The following is a 21942-nucleotide window of genomic DNA, read 5'->3' on the forward strand; positions in this document are numbered from 1 at the left end:
TAAGTAAATTTAACAATGATACAAAATTGTTTACTTACCTACAGACCTTATGCAAATTCTGCCAATTATCTCAATAATCAGCTTTAGAGCAATGTTTTTTTCTGGTCTAAAATCCAATACAGCATCACATATTACATTAGGTCTCTTAAGACTAGACTTAAAATTTTACAGGCTTTACAATTTTTAGTTCCTAGTTTCCAAACTCTTTATAAATAACAGGATTTTTCTTAATACAATTGTTGCTTTTGAAATTTTCAAAGGTTCGCTGCTTTCTGTTTTCTCTTGTATATAACACCAATGACCAATTAAAGAAGTGGATGATTCCAAGGCCGGGGCAGGAAATATGGATGAGCCCAATATACAGTGTGGTACCAGAATGTAAAAAAATTTTTTAAAAAACCAAAAAACTCAAGGGGGCTTATCAAAGGGACAAAGGAGCCAGTTTGCAGAGGTCCCCGCCGGTCAAATCTGGGACAATGTAAATATCAAAATAAATATGGATAACAGATTATAATTCATTGTATAGAATAGTAATCCACTCGTCCACATTGATAACAGATAAATAACTGGGAGGTAAAAGGACAAGATTGCTTCAGGATCTAAAAGTATCTCTGACAGAATGCCTATTAGATACAAGGGGGAAAATAAGCTATTAGTGTATACCTTGACTGTCTTATCAAAATCAACATCATAAATGCCTCTGGAGGTGAAACCTCGAGGACACAACACACTTATATAGCATTCTAATTGTGGAGGCACAATCTGATTGAATCACCAGGAAATAGCAAATAAGCCCCAAATAAGGAACATGCTTTTAAAACAAAGGCTGTAGGGTGCTTATATTCTTCAGAATGTCAATGTCAGAAAAGACATAAAAAGGCTAAAGAAGTATTCCAGATTAGTAAACTAGATATATGATCCTAGACTGGATCTTGTAGAAGAGAAACAAAAAGCTTTTATAAAGGGCACTACTGGGACAACTCACAAAAGTACAACATGCACTATAGATCCACAAACTATACCAATGTTAAATTTCCTGAATTTCCTGTATTATGATTACATGAAGAAATAAACTTGTTTTGAGGAAACAGATGTCTAAGTATTAAAAGATGATAAATGCAATGAAATCTCAAATGGTTCAGAAAAAAGTTTGTGTGTGTGAGTATATACGTATAGAGAAAAAGAAAAGATATAACAAAATAAATATGGAAAATATTAAAAATTTATCTAGAAAAATGATTCATGAGTTCTTTTTATTATTCTTGCAAGTTTTCTGTGAGAAAAACATTCCAAAAACCTTTGCAAAAAGTATGACAACCTTCCCCTTGGAGGAAAAGTTTCTTGTTACTTAAAGAGGCAATCCGGTTATAAGTATCAAAACAAGAAACTAAATTTGACTAGCTTAAAAAGTAAAACCCTCAAAGAGGTCAACTAACACTCCTCACCCTTATTATAAGGCACTAATTTCAGTACATTTACAGTCATAAAGAGAAAAATACAACAACCAAATGTGTGAAAAAACCAAAATATCATAAATACATATCAGGGAAGATCAATTATACCTAATAACTTTTTCCAGGATTTGATGAGAGACTTTGCTAAAGATGTAACTTCTTCATCTGTACTCTGCTTGCGAATGGCATTCACTGACATTCCGATTCTCGTAGACTGCAAGGCAATGACAAAAGAATTATTAGAAGCAATTTTATTTCAGACAATTTAATGTTTCATTTTCTTCTTTTCCAGATTCCTGTTTCCATTTTAGAACAGGAAAAAAAAAAACCTTCAATTATTTGAATTATTATAACAGTATACTATGGACTTAAGATATAGAATCTGCAGATCAAACATTGGACTCGAAGTTCTTATCACTGAGATCTGCAAGCATATAACTTGCTACTGCAATAAGGCTGGTTAATTAGTAAAATAAATTTAGTTTTTCCATAAGAAAGAATAAAATATAAAATGTATTTATACATAAGGTAGGCTGAAGCAATCATGATTAAAATACATTCTCCTTTGTTTCTATACATTTTTCTTCATAGATTACGTCGCAGACCTTATGCAACTTACAATGTGGATGCTCAAACAAATACTACCATCTACATAGGTTTAAAAAGCATTTTTTGGCTTGAAATCAGCATATAATCACAAGTATTAAGATGGACTTCATAGAATATAGATAATTTAACATGCGTTAATATTATGTGGCCAGGATTATGCTGAGAACTCCATATTCATTAATATTCCTAACAACCCTTCAAAGTTCAGATCACTATCCCTATTATTAAGATGAAGAGATTATTATTTTTTAAGATGAAGTACCAATAAATAACTTGCCCAGCATCACACCATTCCTAATGGGCACAGCTGGGCTTTTAATTCAAGTCTTCTCATCCCCAAAGTCCAAGCTCTTTTTAGCACACCTATGGTTTTCAAATTGTGCTCAAAGAACACAAAAGCTATGACAGGCCAATTATGGATGATAAATAAAAAATGGTAAATTATTTAGTAAGTTCAGGTTGTTAGTAGACAATCTTTCAAAACGCATGGCCTATGGAAGAAAAGAATAACAAAAGGAATTCTTAGTGGTGAAAAAAAGAAGAGAACTCCTGCTGTAAGCTTTAAGGCAGAGAAATATAAATGGGTACTTAAGGCTTCCTTCTAAATTATTCAATCTACTCAACAAAGAGATTCAGGACAGAAGTTGTGCTCAAGAATTTAGAATATGTATTTAGTCAGTGTCCTACATCTCTTGAAAAGACCAGCAAAGCAAGTACAGTAGTAACAGAAAGATAATGGGGATTCTGCATATCTAAAGTCTCGAAATAGTTTAGGATTAAGTGTTTTGGGGAATTTTTTTTTTTTTTTATCCACAGAAAGTAGTTTATTGCTTTTAGGAAAAGAAATGCTCTCAGAACTTTCTTTTGTTAAGAAAATACTTTTACAACTTTTTCTAATATTTTCTAAAATATTATTTTGTCAGCCGACGAAACAGGCATTTCAATGTAGAAAACTTTCCAGAGGCAAATGCCCGGGCTGGATGGCACAGGCACACATTTCTATGGAACCAGACCGTCCCAGTGGATGCAGCTACCTGCTCAGAAGCAGGGCTTGCTATTGCAGCTGGTGTACCCAGCATCAGGTCTGACTCCTTTGCCCCAATGACTGCAGCACTCCTTCTCAGCACCCACTCACAGCACTTCCTCACTACCCCCACTACCACTGCCTGAAGGAAAATCTACTTTTTAAATGAGTGGAAGAAGAAATATACTTTTAAAGCTAGGAGTTGACAAGGATTAGCAAAGAAAATGGAATTTTCAAAGGTGTTCAGAGGTGAGTAAAGAAAGGTACAAGAACATGAACTTAACCCTGTGCTATAAGGTGATTGCTTTTAAATCATCACAGGAGTCTATGGCCATGCTACTCTGAACAAGCCCGATCCTGTCTGATCTTGGAAGCTAAGCAGTGTCGGACCTGGATGGGAGACCACCCAGGAAGACCAGGTGCTGTAGGCGCAAAAAAAATAAATTAAATAAATAAATAAATAAATAAATAAATAAATAAATAAATAATCACAGGATATTTTGATCACTAAAGAGTCAACGACTTCCTGCTTACTAAGAAAACCAATATGGAGAATATAGGCAGATATGGAGAATACAGGCAGCATATGTAAAAAACATGCTCATCCAAGGAAGAAACTGTCCAGTAAAGAATAAGAAATAATGCTGCCGAAGTAGGTGAAAAATTTGAGGTAGGTGTTGTTTAGGGAGTATTTCAGGAAAACTAGAAGAAAGTAGACAGAAGAAAGGATTGTGAAGCTATTTTACTTGGATAACCATCTCTAGATTTGCCTCTTAAGAATTCCCTAGACTGGATTTTTCCTAAAAATGGCAGATTATGATTTACAGGATGTAATAGGTGAGCCATAAAGAACTGTTTTGTGCTCAAGTAACATGAGAAATTGTAGAGTTAAACAGGTTTCTTGATTGCAAGACTAATAAAAGTTTAAGAGATAAACTACACATCAAGAAATTCTATACAGAGAAAATGTATGCATGCCTTTGCCCATGGCTGGCCATCTGGCTTCTATAGAACACCAGGTATACAAATAGAAAGACATTACCTTGGAAAGACAGAGAATGCATTAAGCAGACTTAGTGAGTCAGTTGCACATTGGTGGTAAAGCAGAAAGGAATGAGTAGTGAAATCAATAGACATTATCAATATCACAGGGAAACTAAGCAGATTGCTATGCTCTAGGAAAAAAACCATGAGTTTTTGCCAAGATGATTTGAAGAGAGCCACAAAATCTTAAGTCATTATTGAAAGAAATTAATGGAAAGGCATCCCGTATTAACAGATCGGAGACTTAAATGTTAAGGCTGCAAAAGTACTCAAATCGACCTACACACATATTCAATGCAAGTCCTATCAGAATACCTGCTACCTTTTGTACAGAAATTGAGAAGCTTAACCTAAAGTTTATATGGAAATGCAAGGGATCCAAAATAGCCGAAGTGTTCTCAAAAAAGAAGAACAAAGCTGGAGGACTCACAATTCCCAATTTCAAAACTAAATACAAAGCTACAGTAATCAAGACAATGTGGTCCTGCATAAGGAGAAACATGTAGATTAATGGAATAGATTTAAGAATCCAGAAATGAACCCCTAAATTTTCATCACTGATTTTCAACAAGGATATCAAAACAATTGATTGGACAAATGAATATTGAAAGGTAGAACTAGATACCCATATATAAAAGAACGAAGTTGGACCTCTTCTTTATACCACTCATAAAAATTAACTCAAAATGAACCACGGATCTAAGTATATGACTCTTGCGATGGTTTCTTAGATATGACACCTAAAGCACAAGCAACCAAAGAAAACAGTAAATAAGACTACACCAAAAGTTTAAAGTTTTGTGCTTCAAAGAACACCACTAAGAAAAGTAGAGAGAATTCACTGAATGGGAGATTTTTGCAAACCTTCTGTCTGATAAGGGACTCATACCTAGAATATATAAAGAACTACAACAGCTGAATAATAAAAAGACAAATTATCCAACCTAAAAAATAGGCAATAGACCTGAACAGACTTTTCTCTAAAGAAATGGTCAACAAGCACAAGAGAAGACATTCAATATTATCAGTCAGTAGAGAAATGGAAATCAACGCGACAATGGTATTACTTCACAAGCACTAGGATGGCTATAATCAAAGACAGATAATGACAAGTGTTGACAAGAATGTGGAAAAACTGGAATCCTCATTTACTTGCTGTTGGGAATGTAAAATGGTACAGCCACTGGGGAAAACAGTTTGAGAGACTGACAGATCCTCAAAATGTTCAACATAAAGTTTCCATATGACTAAGCATTTCAACTCTTTTAGGTAGCTACCCAAGAGAAACAAAAACATGTTCACACACAAACTTGTACATGAATGTGCATAGCGGTGTGAGTCATAATAGCCATAAATGTGGATGGAAACAACCCAAATGTCCACCAACTGACGGGTAAAGAAAATGTGGTATGTGGTAAATCCATACAATGGAATATTTACTACTCAGCCATAAAAAGAAATGAAGTATTGATACATGCTTCGACATGGACGAAAACTGAAAAATTATACTAAGGAAAAGAAGGCAGACACAAAAGGTCACGTATTGCACAATTTCACTGATATGAAATCTCCAGAATAGGCAAATCTGTAGAGACAAAAAGCAGAACTGACTAGTGGTTGCCTTGGGCAGAGAGGAGGAGGCAATTTGGGAGAAATGGGGATGACTGCTAAAAGATATGGGGTTTCTTTTTGAGGTGATGAAAATGTTCTATAATTGACTGTGGTGATAGTAGCAGAATTCTCTGAATATACTAAAAACTAATGAATTGTATACTTTAAATGAATTAATTATATGATATGCAAATTATATCTCAATAAAGCTGTTAAAGAAAGCTATATACAGATATGTTTACTATCCTTTCACTAAGTTCCACGAGAGCAGTGACTTTGTCTTGTCCACTACATTCAGCATGAAGAATAATACCTAGCACACAGCAAGGACTTAATAATTACTGAATGAATGATTCCACTATACATAAAAACTTATAAAACTATCCCAATCTATTATATTATTTGCCTTCCTGTTTACATCCTTACCTTCAACCCATACCAATTAGCCTTCTATTCTATCACTGCTAAAAGTTTCCTATTATCTAATTGTAAACTTCAATGGACTCTTCAGTTCTCATTTAATTTAACCAGTCTTTTACATCCTAACAGATGTTTACCTGTCCTCCTGGAGGTTCTATCCACCCCTATGCTATTATCTCCTAAATATTTCCTAAACATGTCCTTTCTCCTACATTCTAGAGCTTTTTACACATATTGCTTTTAAATCAAATTCCAGTTTAAGTTAAAATTCATTAAAATTAAATAATTTAAAATTCAGTTCTTCAGTCACATTTCAGTGTTCAGTAGTCTCATGTGGTTAGCAGCTATATTAGACAACACAGATAAAAAACATTTCCATCATTGCAGAAAGTTCTATACTGCTCTAGAAGATATATGCACACAACTACCTAACAGACATCTACAACTATTTGTTTCACAAGCATCGCAAAACTCAATGGATCCAAACTTATCCTTTATCTCTTCAACCCCTCATCTTTATTTCCTTTTCATTCCAACCCCACCACATAACCTTTCTTGAATTTTTCTATACTGTTAAATGGCACCATCTACCCAGTCACCATAGCAAAAACTTCAGTCACCCTAAATTCCTCCTTCTCGTTCACCCAGATCTGGTCAGCTACTAATTCTTGTAGTTTGTCCATCATTAACAAGCACTCCTCTCCATTTCTAATGCTACTACCTTAGTTCAAAACCTCATCACTGTTCCCCTGAGTAACTGCATCATTAGTCAACAAGCTTTCCTGTTTCCAGCCTCTGGTTTCCTCCACCGTGCAAATATAGTCATGCACTCTCCTGCACCATAGCCTTTCGGCAAGACTGCTCTCAGGACGGCATATGCAGTCCTGTATGCCAAGCTGCCTATGAATTCAACCCTGTATCTGATTTGTCTTTACTTAATATTAACTTAATATGCCACACGACTTCTATATACTGTTTTCTCTGCTGAATAGGAGAACCTATTCATATTTTGGGACTCAGTTTCCACTTTATCACCTATATGAAGGATTTTCTGAGCCTCCCAGATTAAGTCATCAGATTAAGAAGTAAACTTCTTAGTGGTTCTACCTGCTCTACCTGACAACTGAATCCTATACAGACATCTACAATACCTTTCTGTTTGTTCACATGTCAGTTATCCTCCATGAGACTTTAAGCTCAATGAGGGGGAAAAGCCAAATCTATTCATCACCCCAAAAGAGTTCCTAACCCTAATAAAAATGTGAATGTTTGTTATATGACTACATAGACTTTCCAGGAATGAAGCATATGAGAACTATCAAAGATGTGTTATAAATGATAGCCCTACCCAACTTCCATGCCCTCTGTAATGCTACACATTTCTCTTAAATACTGGTATCATGTTGTTTTCGATGTGGTTATCCCCACGTACACTTGTTAGGAGAAGGCCACACCTAAGTGGTAAGGTACTGTCTCAAAGGTAAGGTTATTCCCAAAGTTGATTTGCCAGAGAAGTTGATGATCTTTGGACAGGATATCTGAACTGAGAAAACAGGACTTAATGATTTGTTTCCTTTTTCTTTCTCGGGTCTACATTTAGAGAAGTTCTTAACCTTTTTTGCACCATCAATCCTTCTGGCAATCTAAATTATGGACACCTTCTCAGAATGCTTTTACAACAGAATTACATACATAGAACACCAATTACATAATATACAGTTACAAAGTCTTTTCCTAAATGTGATACCTAATAGATGTGCTCCTTAATTTAAAACATTAAATATGATCTAGCATTAAGATGTAACAGTTACCATAATAATGAGCAAAAACAGATGTCAATATAACTACAACTATAATATGAAGTTAAAATATCTGTGATTTCTTTCAGTTATAGTCATACATACCAATACAACTGCAGTTTATAGTCTTCATAATTAAAAGAAATGTTTCACTTAGAAACATTTCTTCAGTTTCACTTAGACATTAGTAAAAATATATAATTTTTTCCCAACCATGTTCACATACCACCATCACTCTTCCCTAAATTTTGACTTAACAAAATAGAAATATCAAAGGAGACACTCATGAACAATAAGAAATGTGAGGTAGAAAATAGCCAGATCCAAGTTACTATTTACTTTCCTTTTTAAAATTTTGGCTCTGTTAAAATTTTATTTTTATGTTTTAGTCTTGACAGAACATTAAAATAAGACTTCAGTAATGTCTACTAGACATCTGATTGTGTACACAGCTGGCCAGTGCAAAATGCAGAGAGAGAAACACCTTACCATCCTCACCCCTGAAGCCAGCTAGCTTCAAGCTGGCAGAAGCTATTGATGACAGACCAAGAAACTGAAATCTTGGGAGATCAAATCAGGGCCAAGAATCCATTCTCCTTTCACAGTGAGATTTCACTTCTACTGCCAATCTTAGAGATTTGGGTTTTATTCTCCTTGAGGAAGACAACATTTTTCTATAATGGTAACAATTAGACTATTGATTTATGTTACTATCTTAAAAAACAGAAGTTAATAATGGCTTAAAATATAACGAGATAGTACCAAAAACATATTGGTATTGAAGATATTTCAGTACTTTATGATAATGACCTATTCAAAAATTATGACATATTAGCACGTACCTGTAATAATTCCAGGGTCATGGGAATATTCTTAAGCTCCTTCAGCAAATCCAGTGCTCCAGCCTATAAAGTAAAATAATTTCATACTGAATTTCCCAGAGAGTAAAACAAGAACAAGAGATTTAACTTTATATTCTCCTATCCACAACTCACTATGGGTCACTTATACAAGTGAGAATGGTACATATACACACACACATGTGTACATACACACATATATGTATGACAGAAAGAGATAGAAAGACAGAGACATAGACAAATAGGTATCTTCCAATAGAGGTTGCAATTTACTAGAGGATCATAAAATCCATCTCATGGGTTATAACCGGCACTTGTTAAATACTGTTTTGTAAAAGTTCATTTTCGATAGTGTTTGTTTATATGTGTTCCAAGCAGAAATGTAAAACGTATTCTTTACTGTGGTACTATAATAATATACCCCAAACTTCCATGGAGAGCACCTGTCTGATAAAGTGGGAATTGGGGTTAGAAGATGCTCGGCACCTCTAGCATTCGCTCACACACAGGGAGAGTGGGAAAGGATATCTCTTTACTAGAATTCTCATGAGGTCTCTCTGTATCTCACTGGCCTGTCACAAGAACTACCGTCTATCTGGTTCTTGCAAAGTAATAAAAAGCAAATTCTGAAAGAAAATTTGGAATTAAGATTTATGTTAAGCTTATAGGCCTGTTCATTGCCTGTCCCCATCTAGAATCAAAGGCTCCCATACAGATGATGAAGCTAGAACAAAATAAGACTTATGGAAAAATTACATAAAGCACCTAAAGTTAAAAGAAGAATGGAATTAAATGAGAAGCAACAGCACCACCTACAGCTCGTGGCTGAATATTTCAATTTGATAGATTTAATCAAATACATTCACTTAATCACATTTTATTTAGTCTAATATCCACTTAATGTACTACTTATAGACACATCAATATTCTATATACTACTAAAAAAAACTATTAAACTATCATGGTGTTTTTTTACTACTTTTAACTTTTGTTTATTGAAAGAATTCTTTTAGACTTGGAATTTTTATCATATATTACCTTTCACATATATAAAGAGAAAAACATAAACAAAACAAATTGGCTTGGGTGTTTCTAAAAGTACTTCATATTCAGAGTACAAGGCTTATGAATCACTTTTGGACTCAGATTTAATAACATGTTTTTATCCCACAAAAAGTTTGATCAGAAACACTAGTAATGTACCATTTCCTAAAAGAATCCATAAAAGAGCTAAAAACTATTAGTTCTTAGCTGCCTTTGCAGTGTGTAGAGCTAGCTGTTTTCACCCCCACTGCTTTTCAACCATTTGGTTCCTCAGAGGTTCAAAGTGTACTTCACTAATATCTCTCAGATTTTCTTGCAAGCGCCAACACCCATTCTGCAAATGTTGATGCTGGCTTTGATGTTTTGCCTATGAAAGTACATCACAGCAGCCACCTGGCCAACATATATGTAATTAATTCTACTTTCTGAAATGTTAAAATATGAAAACTACATACCCTAAGGATCAATAATACAGAGCATATCCTTCATTATGCACCCCACAGGAAGAAACAAGCATGAAATCTCATGGTATCATATTTCTTAAATATAAAATTACATTAAGGCTTCCAGTCCCATAATTTTTCCATTTAAAGGTGACAGACATTAGATATGGGCATGGAGAATAACAAAGTATTAACTTTTCTTCTAGCAACAAACAGATAACATCATTTTAATTTAACCCGTTACCTCATAAATAAAAACTTAAGTTCAATAGAAATTATCGAACAGGTTATTATAAAGTATTTTAATGATTCACTTCTGATCTTAAAATTCTATATTCTTTTTATTTAGAGGCAACTGAAAAAAGTGAAATACAACAGTTGTTAGAGAAGAAAGCTAATACTGACTCTAAATTTACCATTTATCAAGCATTTCTACATGCATGACATTTTTGTGAGCAAATGAGGTCTTCAATCCCTTATTGAAGGGGTCCCCAACCCCAGGGCTGCAGACAGGTACTGGTTCGTGACCTGTTAGCAACCGGGCCGCACGGCAGATAGTAAGCAGTAGGTGAACAAGCGAAGCTTCATCTGTATTTGCAGCCGCTCCCCAGAGCTAGCATCGCCGCCTTGGCTCCACTTCAGATCATCAGGCATTAGATTCTTATAGAAGCACTGGTCTCTGGTGCCAAGAAGGTTGAGGACAGCTGCCGCAAGTCCCCAAACCAAAAACCTTTGAAAACCAAAACATTTCTCATAGGTTGTCTATAAACTCATTTGACAGCAACGCATAATTTCAACAAATGAAAAGCTCTTTACGTTCTATTTATCCCACTTAAATTGCATTTCACTACAGAAATATTAGTATCTGATCACTGAAAACTGCCCAGACCTAGATGAAGATATTATGCAATATAAAACGTATATATCAAATTAGCTTTATAAAATCTGAAAAAATTGGAATTCTCAAATATGGAGCAATCTTCTACATCTACCATGGACTTTTTTATTCTACTCATGTCTCAATATGCATTTTCTGATCTATTTCTGACCTAGGATCAATTAGAAAGGAAGATTTAAAAACTCACACTTCTAGAAGTCCCTTTAAAAGCAGGGTCTCCCTTCTTAGACTTACATAATGCCGTCACATACAAAATTTAAGTTGTTTTCCAAATAGAAGCAATAGATTTGCATTAATTTCATCATGCTCTCCCTTTTTACTCAGATCTCTTTGGTGATGATTGAGTTAGAGATACAGGCTACGGAAGGAAGGAAAAGCTAAATAATATTCATGGGATAAAACTATGATCTTTATCATAATTACATTGTGTTCTAACCAAATAAAGTGAATACTTCAATCAAGGTTCTTTAAGAAATAAATTATGATGATCAGAACAAGAAAAAAAGGCAAAAAAATTATATATTAATTGTGACAAAAACTTCTTTGAATGTGCTAAGCATCATGTTAAATATTTTACATATATTATTTCATCTTCACAATATACCCTACATAAGTAATTTTATTATCCCCATTTTACAGATGAGAAAATTGAAGCTCAGATAACGTAGACTGGAACAAGGTCACATGATTACTAACTAGAAAAGGCTAGATCTACACAGGTCTATCAAATTACACTCTTCTGCCCAAGATCTGCTCTGTACTAAGGATACAGCAGTAAGCAAGACATAAATCCTTTTTGACTTCAGGGAATTTTAAAACAACAGAAATCTTTGAGCATCTTCTTCAAACCTTCAATTATAGGAAGAAAGAAACTTAGAAAAGTGACTTGCCCAAGGTCATACCAATGAGTACTATAAAAAGACAAGAACTACTGTTCCTAACCCTTACACAACTGCTCTTTCTAGTCCATAGGTCCACAGGTGGCAATTCTGCTCTGTGAACTCAGATGAATAGCATTACCAAACAAGAAACTATAGTATAGGTTTGCTCAATCATCACCTGCCTCTAAAGGGCAAGTCTATTAGATTGCAGCATCTCCTAGAGATAATGATGCAAGAGAAAGAAAGAGTCTACCTTGACTTCCAGAGTCAAATTTAGTTCACAGTACTGGCTGAAAAATAAACAACAGCTCTCACACTACATTATTACATCTTCAGTACTCTTGTCAATGGAAATAAGTACTTTACAGAATATGGTATTCAAACATGTACTGAGTACCCGGTATATACAAGACTATATAGGATACAAACTTCCTTCTCCTCAAGGAGATGTAAGAAGGAGGGAGTAATATACAATATACAGTTAAGGAGATGGGCTATATATATGAGATCTAGATTAAAATCCATGTGCTGCCATTTTCTTTTAAGGCTTCAGCTTCTTTTTACGTAGGTGAGCACAATATACTGACCTAAAGTAGTAAAAATAGTCATATGAGGTAATATAACACATATGAAGTATTAAAACAGAGTGCCTAAAACATATTATACTTTTACTACATGATCACAAATTTGTAGTTATTCCACATCAATAGTACAAGCAAAAAAAGAAAAAATATATAAATTTGACTTCATCAAAATTAAAAGCTTTTGTACTTTAAAAGGTACTGTGAAGAGAGTGAAAAGACAACTCAAAATATGGGAGATAATACACGCAAATCTCATCTCTGATAAGGGTCGAGTATTCAGAATATACAGAATTCTTACAACTTGATAACACAAACACTTAATTAAAAAATAGGTAAAGGATTTGAACAGACATTTCTCCAAAGATATACAAATAGACAGCAAGCAATGAAAAATATTCAACAGCATTAGTTATCAGAGAAATCAAATCAAAACCATAGTAAGATACACTTTACAACCACTACAATGTTTATAATCGAGAGATAACCTGTGTTGAAGATGTGGTAAAACTAGTACCCTCATACATTGCTGGTGAGAACGTAAACTGGTGCAGCAACTTTGGAAAATAGTCTGGCAGTTCCCCAAGAGATTAAACAGTTATCATATGACCCAACATTTCTACTCCTAGGTATATATCCAACAGAAATGAAAACGTATGTCCACACAAAGACTTGCGTAAGAATGTTCTTAGCGGCATTATTCATAATAGCCAAAAAGTGGAAACAGCCCAAAATGTGGTATATCTACCGGTACAGCGGAGTACTATTCAACAATACAAAGGAATAAAGTACTGAAACTCGCTATGTTAATGAAAACACTAAGTGAAAGAAGCCAGTCACAGACCACATGTTATATGATACCACTTATACAAATACATACTGTATGATTCTATTTATATGAAATGTCCAGAATAGGCAACCATTGAAATAGAAAGTAGATTAGTGGTTAAGAGGAAGGGGGAGATATGGTGACTACCTAATGGGTTACTTTATGGATTTCTTTTTGGAGTGACAAAAATGTTCTAAAATTAGGTAGTGGTGATAGTGGCACAAATCTGTGTATATACTAAAATCCATTGAATTGTATACTTTAAAAGGGTGAATTTTTTTATCTCAATAAAGCTGTTACAAAAAATTGTGTAATCATTCTAAATTTTGATTTATGCTAATCAATCTCTTATATGGAAAACAAAGGTGTTTTTTTTTCCTCTCAACCCAAGTAAGAGAAGACTTAGAAATGTATACATTTCAGGAATCCTAGCTCCTAGGAAATTCCAACATTTAATTTCAAATTCTCTCCCTGTAATTTAATTCCACCTAGCCCTGAGCCTTCAATGAACAAAATAAACAAACCTCAACAAAACTAACAAAATCTCTCCATGAACTTGAAAATTTTAAGTTCTTACCTCACTCTTCCTTCTACAGTCTAGTATCATAAGTCCTCTACACAGACAATTCAGGTTTTTTAGCCATTAACTATATTCTAGCCATGGGAAAGAATTTTGTATTCACTAAATTATCTCCAACTTACTATCAAGAAAAACAATTTAGAGATGTTAACGAACTTGCCTAAGAGCCCACAGCCAAAGTTCAGAAGTGCCGGAATTTGAACACAGATTAGGAATTAGACTTGCTTATTGGCATCAAGTCAAAATGACAAGAAAAAAGGCTAAGCAAAAACAGCTATTATTGGAATCTTTGACACTCGCTTATGTGGTTCATCAAGGCGTTAGAGTGGATGCCTATAAAACTGCTAATACTGTTTAAGATCAAGTATACCCATGGGGCAACGTTCTGGGTAGTACTAGGTCAGGATATTGATTGGGAAATCTGTCTGCCCCAAGGTCTTATATTCATTTAATTGTACCCACTGTCAACCATGAGAAGGAATCCTTATGGCTAATGGGGCCCAATTTCATAATTGGAGTCTAACAGCCATTGTTTAAAAGGCCTCTCCCCTACACTACATCCCAGCAAAAAGCAGCAGATTCACCCACCAAACCCTTCTATATTGTGTTCTGCTGTCTAAGCAGATCCTTATAAAGAAGCTCCTGGTATTGTATTTCAACCAATGGGACTGAGACCTTCCCCATCCAATCAAAGATAGACAACTATATCCTTATTTGCATCTTTACCAACCAATCAGAGCTGCTCTATAATTACCAATCAGAATTCTGCAATGTGAACCAATCAAACTGTGTGACTATGGAGTCCTCATTTGCATGCAATTAGGCCAATCAGGACTCTGGGATGAACACTTTTCTCTACATAAGATAGCTTCTCGTTTGTCTCAGTGGAGTATATTTCTGGTTTCTACCCAAGACAGCCTTTTCCAGGCTTGCAACCTGTTTCACTTGAGCTGCTTCACCTGAATAAGGTTTCTCCCTTCAATGCACCCCAAACTGGGGACTCCTGTTAGCACTAGATTGGTGGCAGAGACCTTTTGTTGATACCATGCAAGGTTCAAAAACAGATGCAAGGGTCTTCTGTAGAGGCACTGAAGCTTAACAGAGAGTACTACCGGCTTTGGAGAAAAAAGATTTAAATTCACAATTCATTTGCTACTATCTACTTATTTGGCTTAGGACAATTCACTTTCTAAATACTTCCTTTCCTAATTTTTAGAATGGGGATACTTACCTTGCAAAACTGTCAGGAATAAATGAGATAAGGTAGGTAAGTACTCAGAATGCCTGGCACAGAATAATTTAAAAGATGGTAGCTGTATTTTTTTTTTTAATTACTTAAATGTGACACCTGAGGTTTTATTAAAACAATATCCAGTGCAGCACTTAAACTTGTCAATTCAGAGGACAATTACTACTTTTCAAGCAGTTTATTTTTTAATAGTATAAAAATAATATTAAAATAGCTCTGAGAAAATATGGAAACCACAAAATAAGAGAAACTAATCTACCATACTCCAACAATCTCCAGAACGTCTTCTATTCAATTACTGAATACTTTAAAAGTTATTTGTAGGTTGAACATGTGTTTTTATTTTTGTTTTTCTGGAGGCAAATTTTCATACTTGTGAAGTTCTGAACTACTAGAAAAATGAAATTTGAGAAAATGAGATTTAAGGATTATCTGTAGAGTTTATCCTCATTCTCCCCCACACTCATACTAAAAATCTGAACATGCATTTATAATTTGAGAACTGCAGATAAATGCAAACTGGTCTTCAAGGAAACAAACAAAAACAAACACCTAATGAATCAAATGATTTTAAAGATATACATTATAGCCTGAGTCAGAGAAAAAAAAAATACCCAACAGTCTTTTTTCCTGGGAGTTTCTACTGGGGAAGTCTGAGAATCTCCAGGCAAAGAAAAAACTTTCCAGTTTAAACAAAATAACAAAAATGTTCAGCCTACGGAATAACCAGAACTCACAAAATAACCAGAATTTATCAGTTGCAGTGGGGAATGAAAGGGCTCTATCAATAGAAAAAATAAATGGCATAAGTAACATCTGGAACAGAAAACAAACAGGAAATACTTTAAAGGGCCAAAATTGCAAATATAGATTAACAGGGTATGAAATTAAACATTGGGCAATGCACCTGTTAAAAGAAAAGAGGAACAGACTCTATGTAGTCTTAAGAATTCAGTGTTAAACACTATTCCTGCTCTGGTGTGCTGTCCAGTAGAAAAGTTTGGGTCCTGGCTTAATTCAAATTGCACAGTACTTAATTTAAATAGATGAACTACTTAATCTCTCTGACTCAGTTTCTTATTCTGTAAAATAGATATGCCGCAGCTGTTGTCTCAAAAAAAAAAAAAAATGCAGATACTTTGTAACTCCAAGGAGCTGTACAAATCAGGGCATCCCTTTTTTCCTTCACATTAGTTTGTCATGGAATTCATTTCATAGCTGAGAATAAGTTATTTCAGGTACATGGATACTGAAAATGTGCTGAGCATGGTGGAACGAATTCAGTTAAAGACAACTGTGGAAGTTTAGCAGAAAACAGAGGACTCTGAACCAAGGGACTGAAAGTGGCACACATAGGTAGACAAAAATGTAGAAATTGAAAGACCTCAAACAAACCACAAGAGAACATGTTCACATAAACACATTATCAATAACAAGATAATGCCTCCACTATTAACTGCAAACCACTTAGAAAGTAGCCAGCAATGACATTTGTCCAAATTCATCAACCAACACACCCCAGTTAGTCATAAAATACATTGTGTATTTTAGTCGTAGCTCTTTTGCACACTACCATCTAACAAGAGATACTTTTTAAAAAACGTTTAGCAACTTGCCAAGTACACTGGTATATTTGGACTTTTTAATTGCTAAACATACACGTAAGTAGTTTAGGTAATCAAGTGAATGTTTAGACTTCTTCAAAACTAAGATCCAGGGATTTTACAGTTTACCAGCTTGATGTCTAAAGCAGATCACGAACCTCTATTTTATGTTATTTATAGGTGTCGGCCAACGATCTCGGAAAAGAAAATGAATGCTCTGAAACAGCGAAGGCTTTCTACACTCTTCAATTCTTAAGCTAAATTAGCGAGGATTTACTAACACGAAAGCTTACTACAGAAGGACAGCCGCCTTGATTAGGTTTATCAGGCGGTACCAGAAAGGAACTTCCAAGTACCAAGAACCGATTCCCAACGCCTGCGGCCGCCAGACCGCACCGCCTCCCCTAGGACGCCCTCCCCAAGACGCGGGCTGTGTCCCCGCCGGCTTCCCGCGCAGGGAGAGCTGGCGTAGGCGGGCCAGGAGCCCCCTCGAACCCAGCCCGGGCCCACTGCGTCCAGTCCCCGCGATCCCCGACCGGTGCCCTGGCTCCCTCGGGGTCCGCGCCACCCGCCGCGCTCACCGCGTTCTTCTTCTGCACCATCTTGTCCATCTTCTTGGCAATGCGGACCACCTCGTCCTCCATGGCTCCGGCAGGTCTCCCCTGCGCCCAGCCCGTTTGGGACGGGCTGTGGGCGAAGCTGGGGTAGAGGTGACAGCAGGACGCGAGCTCCGGCGCTCAGCGAGCCCAGCACAGCAGGCCTGGGCCTAGGCCCTTCCTCACAAACCAAGCCGGCGGCGGCGGCGGCTCCTCCCCCGCAGGCAGCGCCAATCGAGCTCCGCGCGCGCAGTACAGGCGCTACCAATCGACAGCGGATCGCTGGGAAGGTCGGCAGGCCCCGGCGCCCGCCAGGCGGACTTGGCCCTGGCTCTGTCAAGCGGGCGACGAGCAAGCGGGTCTGTAGTGTATCCCGCCTGGCAGTCATAAAAGCCAACAAACCGCGAGGCCAACTTTGCCGCAAGTTCGCCTCCCGCCCGGCCTCCACGCTGACTGGCGTTCAACCCGTCGCGGAAGTCACCAGGGACATCCCAGAGGTCTAGAACCCACGGAGCTCTGAACTGAGGTGGGTTTAGAGAATGGAACGTTGGCAGTTTTTAAAGTCAGTAGGAACCCAAGCATTTTATCTTTTGTAGCAGGCTACCTTGAAAAGCAGCCTCCCCCATTCCTCTAAATAGCCCATTATAATATGGATTTAAGCTTTTTCTTTTTAAAATTCAAATCCTTTGTAAGCTCCTTAAAAGACAGACCCGATCTTGTTTGTTTCCTGACTCAAAATGTTGGACACAGTCCTGGGCCTAAAGCATCACTGTGTCCCAAAGGACTGTTTGCAAAGACAATAAGAAAGCAGATATTATGACTACTGGACCGATGGCTACAGATTGAAAATTAAAAACATTGTTTAAAATTAGTGTCACCATAGTAGCTTAACTAACTGTACCAATAGAAATGCATTTCTTCTATTGATGTAATTGTTCCCCTCCCTTTTCTCATAAATACTCCTTGCCTTTCTCTCCTAGTGCGAACACTACTTGGGTTTATGCCTGAATCAATGATTTCCAAATAGCTATTCTTTTTTTATCTCAACTGTTTGAGAGGCCTTTTAATTTTAGGTTAACATTCTAAAAAGTATTCCAAAATTTTTATCACCTCAAAAAGAGAACTTGTGCTTTTTAAGCAGTCACCCCTGATTTCCCTCAACTCTTAGGAACCACAAATCTGCTTTCTATCTCTATGAACTACAATATTCTAGTCATTTCATATAAATGGAGTCATACAATATGTGACCTTTTGTGACTGGCTGCTTTCCCTGAGCATGTTTTCAAGGTTTATCTATGTTGTAGAATGTGTTGGTTTTTCACTCCATTTTATGGCTGCATTGTATGGATACACCACATTTTTTTATTCATTCATCAACTGATAGATGTGAATTGTTTCCATTTATCTTTCACTGTTCCATATTTTCTCTCCTATGGATAGTACAGCTATGAATATTCATGTACAAAGTTTTATATGAACACCTATTTTCAGTTCTTTTCAGTATGTACTTAGGCCTGGGGTGCCAGGTCATATGGTAATTAATTTGGAAGAACTTCCAACCTGTTTTCCACAAGCACCTGCACCATTTTACATTCCCACCAGAAATGTACTAGGGTTCCAATTTCCCACCTTTGCCAACACTTGTTTTTAATCCAACTTTTATTCTAACCATTTTAGTGAGTGCGAAGTTGCATCTCATTGTGGTTTTAATTCCCTAATGACTAATCGTGTTGAGTATATTATAATAGGCTTGTTGGCCATTTGTACATCTGAAGAAATGTTTATTCAAGTCCTTTGCCCAATTTTTAACCAGGTTGTCTTTTTGCTGTTGAGAATTCTTTATATGTTCTGGAAACTAGATTCTTATCAGGTATGATTTGCAAATGTTGTTTCCCATTCTGTGACTTGTCTTTTCATCTCTTAATAGTGGTCTCTGATGTGCAGACCTATGTTATATAAGTCCAATTTATCTGTTTTCTTTTGTTGCTTGTACTTTTGATGTTATATCTAAAAAATTCATTGCCAAATTCAAAGTTGTGAAGATTTACCATTGCCATTTTAACAAAATTAAGTCTTCCAATTCATAAAAATAGAATGTTTTTCCATTTATTTAGGTCTACTTTAATTTCTTTCCATAGAATTGTATAGTTTTCAATATACAAATCTTTTATTTCTTTGGTTAAATTTATTCCTCAATATTTTATTCTTTGAATGCTATTGAAAATGAAATTGTTTTTTTAAAATCCTTTTTAAATTGTTCATTGCTAGGGTTTATAAATACAACTTATTTTTGTATGTTGATCTTGTATCCTGCAAATTTGCTGAGTTTACTGGCTCATATATTTTTATTGTTGTTTATTTTTATTCTTTAATAAGATCATTTCATCTGGAAAAGAGTTTGACTTCTTCCTTTCCAACTTGAATGCATTTTTTTCTTTTTCTTGCTTAATTTTTCTGGCTATTTTGAATAGAATAGTGAAAGCAGAAATCACTATTGTTCTTGATCTTAGAGAGCGTTCAGTCTTTCACCACTGAGTATGATGTTAGCTGTAAGGTTCGTAGGCACCCTTTATCATGTCGAAGTTTCCTTCTACTCCTCGTTTGTTGAGCGTTTCTAGCATGAATAGTTGTTGGATTTTGTCAAATGCTTTTCTGTGTTAATTGAAATGATCAAGTCACATTTTACCTTCATTCTATTAATATGGTGGATTATATCGATTGATTTTTATGTGTTGAACCACTCTTACATTCCTGATATAAATCTCACTTGGTCATAGTGTGTAATCCTTTTAATATGCTCCTTGATTTGGGTTGCTGGTATTTTCTTGGAGGTTTTTGTATTTATACTCATAAAGAATATTGGTCTTTGTCTTTGAATAGCTTTGATGTCTGGGTAATACGGGCATCATGGAAGGCATATAGAAATGTTCCATCCTCTTCTATTTTAAAAGCATTGAGAGGGATTAGTGTTAATTATTTAAACGCTTTGTAGTATTCACTAATAAAGCCATCTGGTTCTGGATTTTTCTTTGTCGGGAGGTTTTCGTTACACATTCAATTTCTTATAGGTTTGTCCAGATTTTCTATTTCTTCTTGAGTCAGTCTTGATAGATTGTACACTTCTGGGAATTTGTTCATTTCATCTAGGTTATCTTATTTTTCAACATACAATTGCTATAATATTCTCTTATAATTGTTTTTATTTCTACAAGGTCAGTAGTAATTCCTCCACTTTAATTTCTGATTTTAGTAATTTGAATTTTTTTCTTTAATGTAGCTAAAGTTTTGTCAATTTTGTTGGTCTTCTCAAAGAACTAACTTTTGATTTAGGCAATTGTTTTTTTTCTCATTTTGAATTCACTTATATCTAATCTAATCTTTACTATTTTTTTCTTTCTGACAGCTTTGAGTTTTGATTGCTTCTGTTCTTTCAATTCCTCAGGATATAAAGTTACATTTTTGATGTAAGATATTTCTTTTTATTAATGTAGGTTTTTATAACTATAAATTTGCCTCTGAGTTCTGTATTCATTGCAGTCCATAAGTTCTGGAATCTTATGCTTTTGTTTTTATTTGTTCCAAAATGTTTTCTAATTTCTTTTATGATTACTTTTTGACCCATTTATTGTATCGGAGTGTGTTATTTGATTTCCATGCAATTGTGAATTTTCCATGTGTTTCCCTGTTATTTATAGCTAGCTTTATTCCATTCTGGTTGAAGAGAACATTTGTATGATTTAAAACGTTTTAAATTTATTGAGATTTTGCATAACATGTGGTGTGTCCTGAAGAATGTTCTACATGCACTTGGGAAGAAGGTGCATTCTTTTGTTGTTGGATGAAGAGTACTGTATATGTCTTTTAGGTCTAGTTGGTTCAAGTCCTCTATTTCCTGTTGATCTTCTGGCTGGTTGTTCTATCCATTATTGAAAGAAGTGTCTAATGAAGTCTCTATTTTTGAAGTCTCTATTGTGTCAGGTTTTGCTTCATATATATTAGGACTCTATTGTAAGTTGCATATGTTTATGATTGCTATATCTTCTTGGTGAATTGACCATTTTATTGCTATATAATGCACTCGTTCTTTTGTAGCAATTTTTTTACTTGAAATCTATTTTGTCTTATGTGGTATAGCCACTCCAGCTCTCTTTTGGTTACTATTTGCATGGAACATCTTTTTTCTATCCTTTCACTTTCAGCCTATTTATGTCTTTAGCTTAAAGTGAGTCTTTTGTAGACATATAGTTGTATCTTTTTTCAAATCCATTCTACTGATCTCTGCCTTTTAATTGAATAGTTTACTTCATTTAATTTTAGGTAATTACTGCTAAGAACTTACTCTGCTATTTTGCTATGTATTATTTTTCTGTATCTTATACCTTTATTTCTCAATTTTTCCATTACTGCCTCCTTTCA

General features: G+C 35.4%; 1 protein-coding gene across 1 annotated transcript in view; it reads right to left on the reverse strand.

Annotated features, from left to right (window-relative positions):
* Window positions 1-17738, reverse strand: part of TCEA1 (transcription elongation factor A1) — a 35677-nt gene extending 17939 nt beyond the window's left edge. Inside the window, exons 1-3 of the mRNA XM_006923965.3 lie at window positions 17512-17738; window positions 8804-8866; window positions 1563-1668 (exon numbers count right to left, since the gene is read on the reverse strand). Of these exons, the coding sequence (XP_006924027.1) occupies window positions 1563-1668; window positions 8804-8866; window positions 17512-17574 (232 nt within the window). The 5' untranslated portion in view covers window positions 17575-17738. The remainder of the gene's footprint in view (window positions 1-1562; window positions 1669-8803; window positions 8867-17511) is intronic.
* Between the last annotated feature and the right edge of the window lie 4204 nt (window positions 17739-21942).

Source organism: Pteropus alecto, unplaced genomic scaffold, assembly GCF_000325575.1.
Source record: "Pteropus alecto unplaced genomic scaffold, ASM32557v1 scaffold87, whole genome shotgun sequence".
NCBI lineage: Eukaryota > Metazoa > Chordata > Mammalia > Chiroptera > Pteropodidae > Pteropus > Pteropus alecto.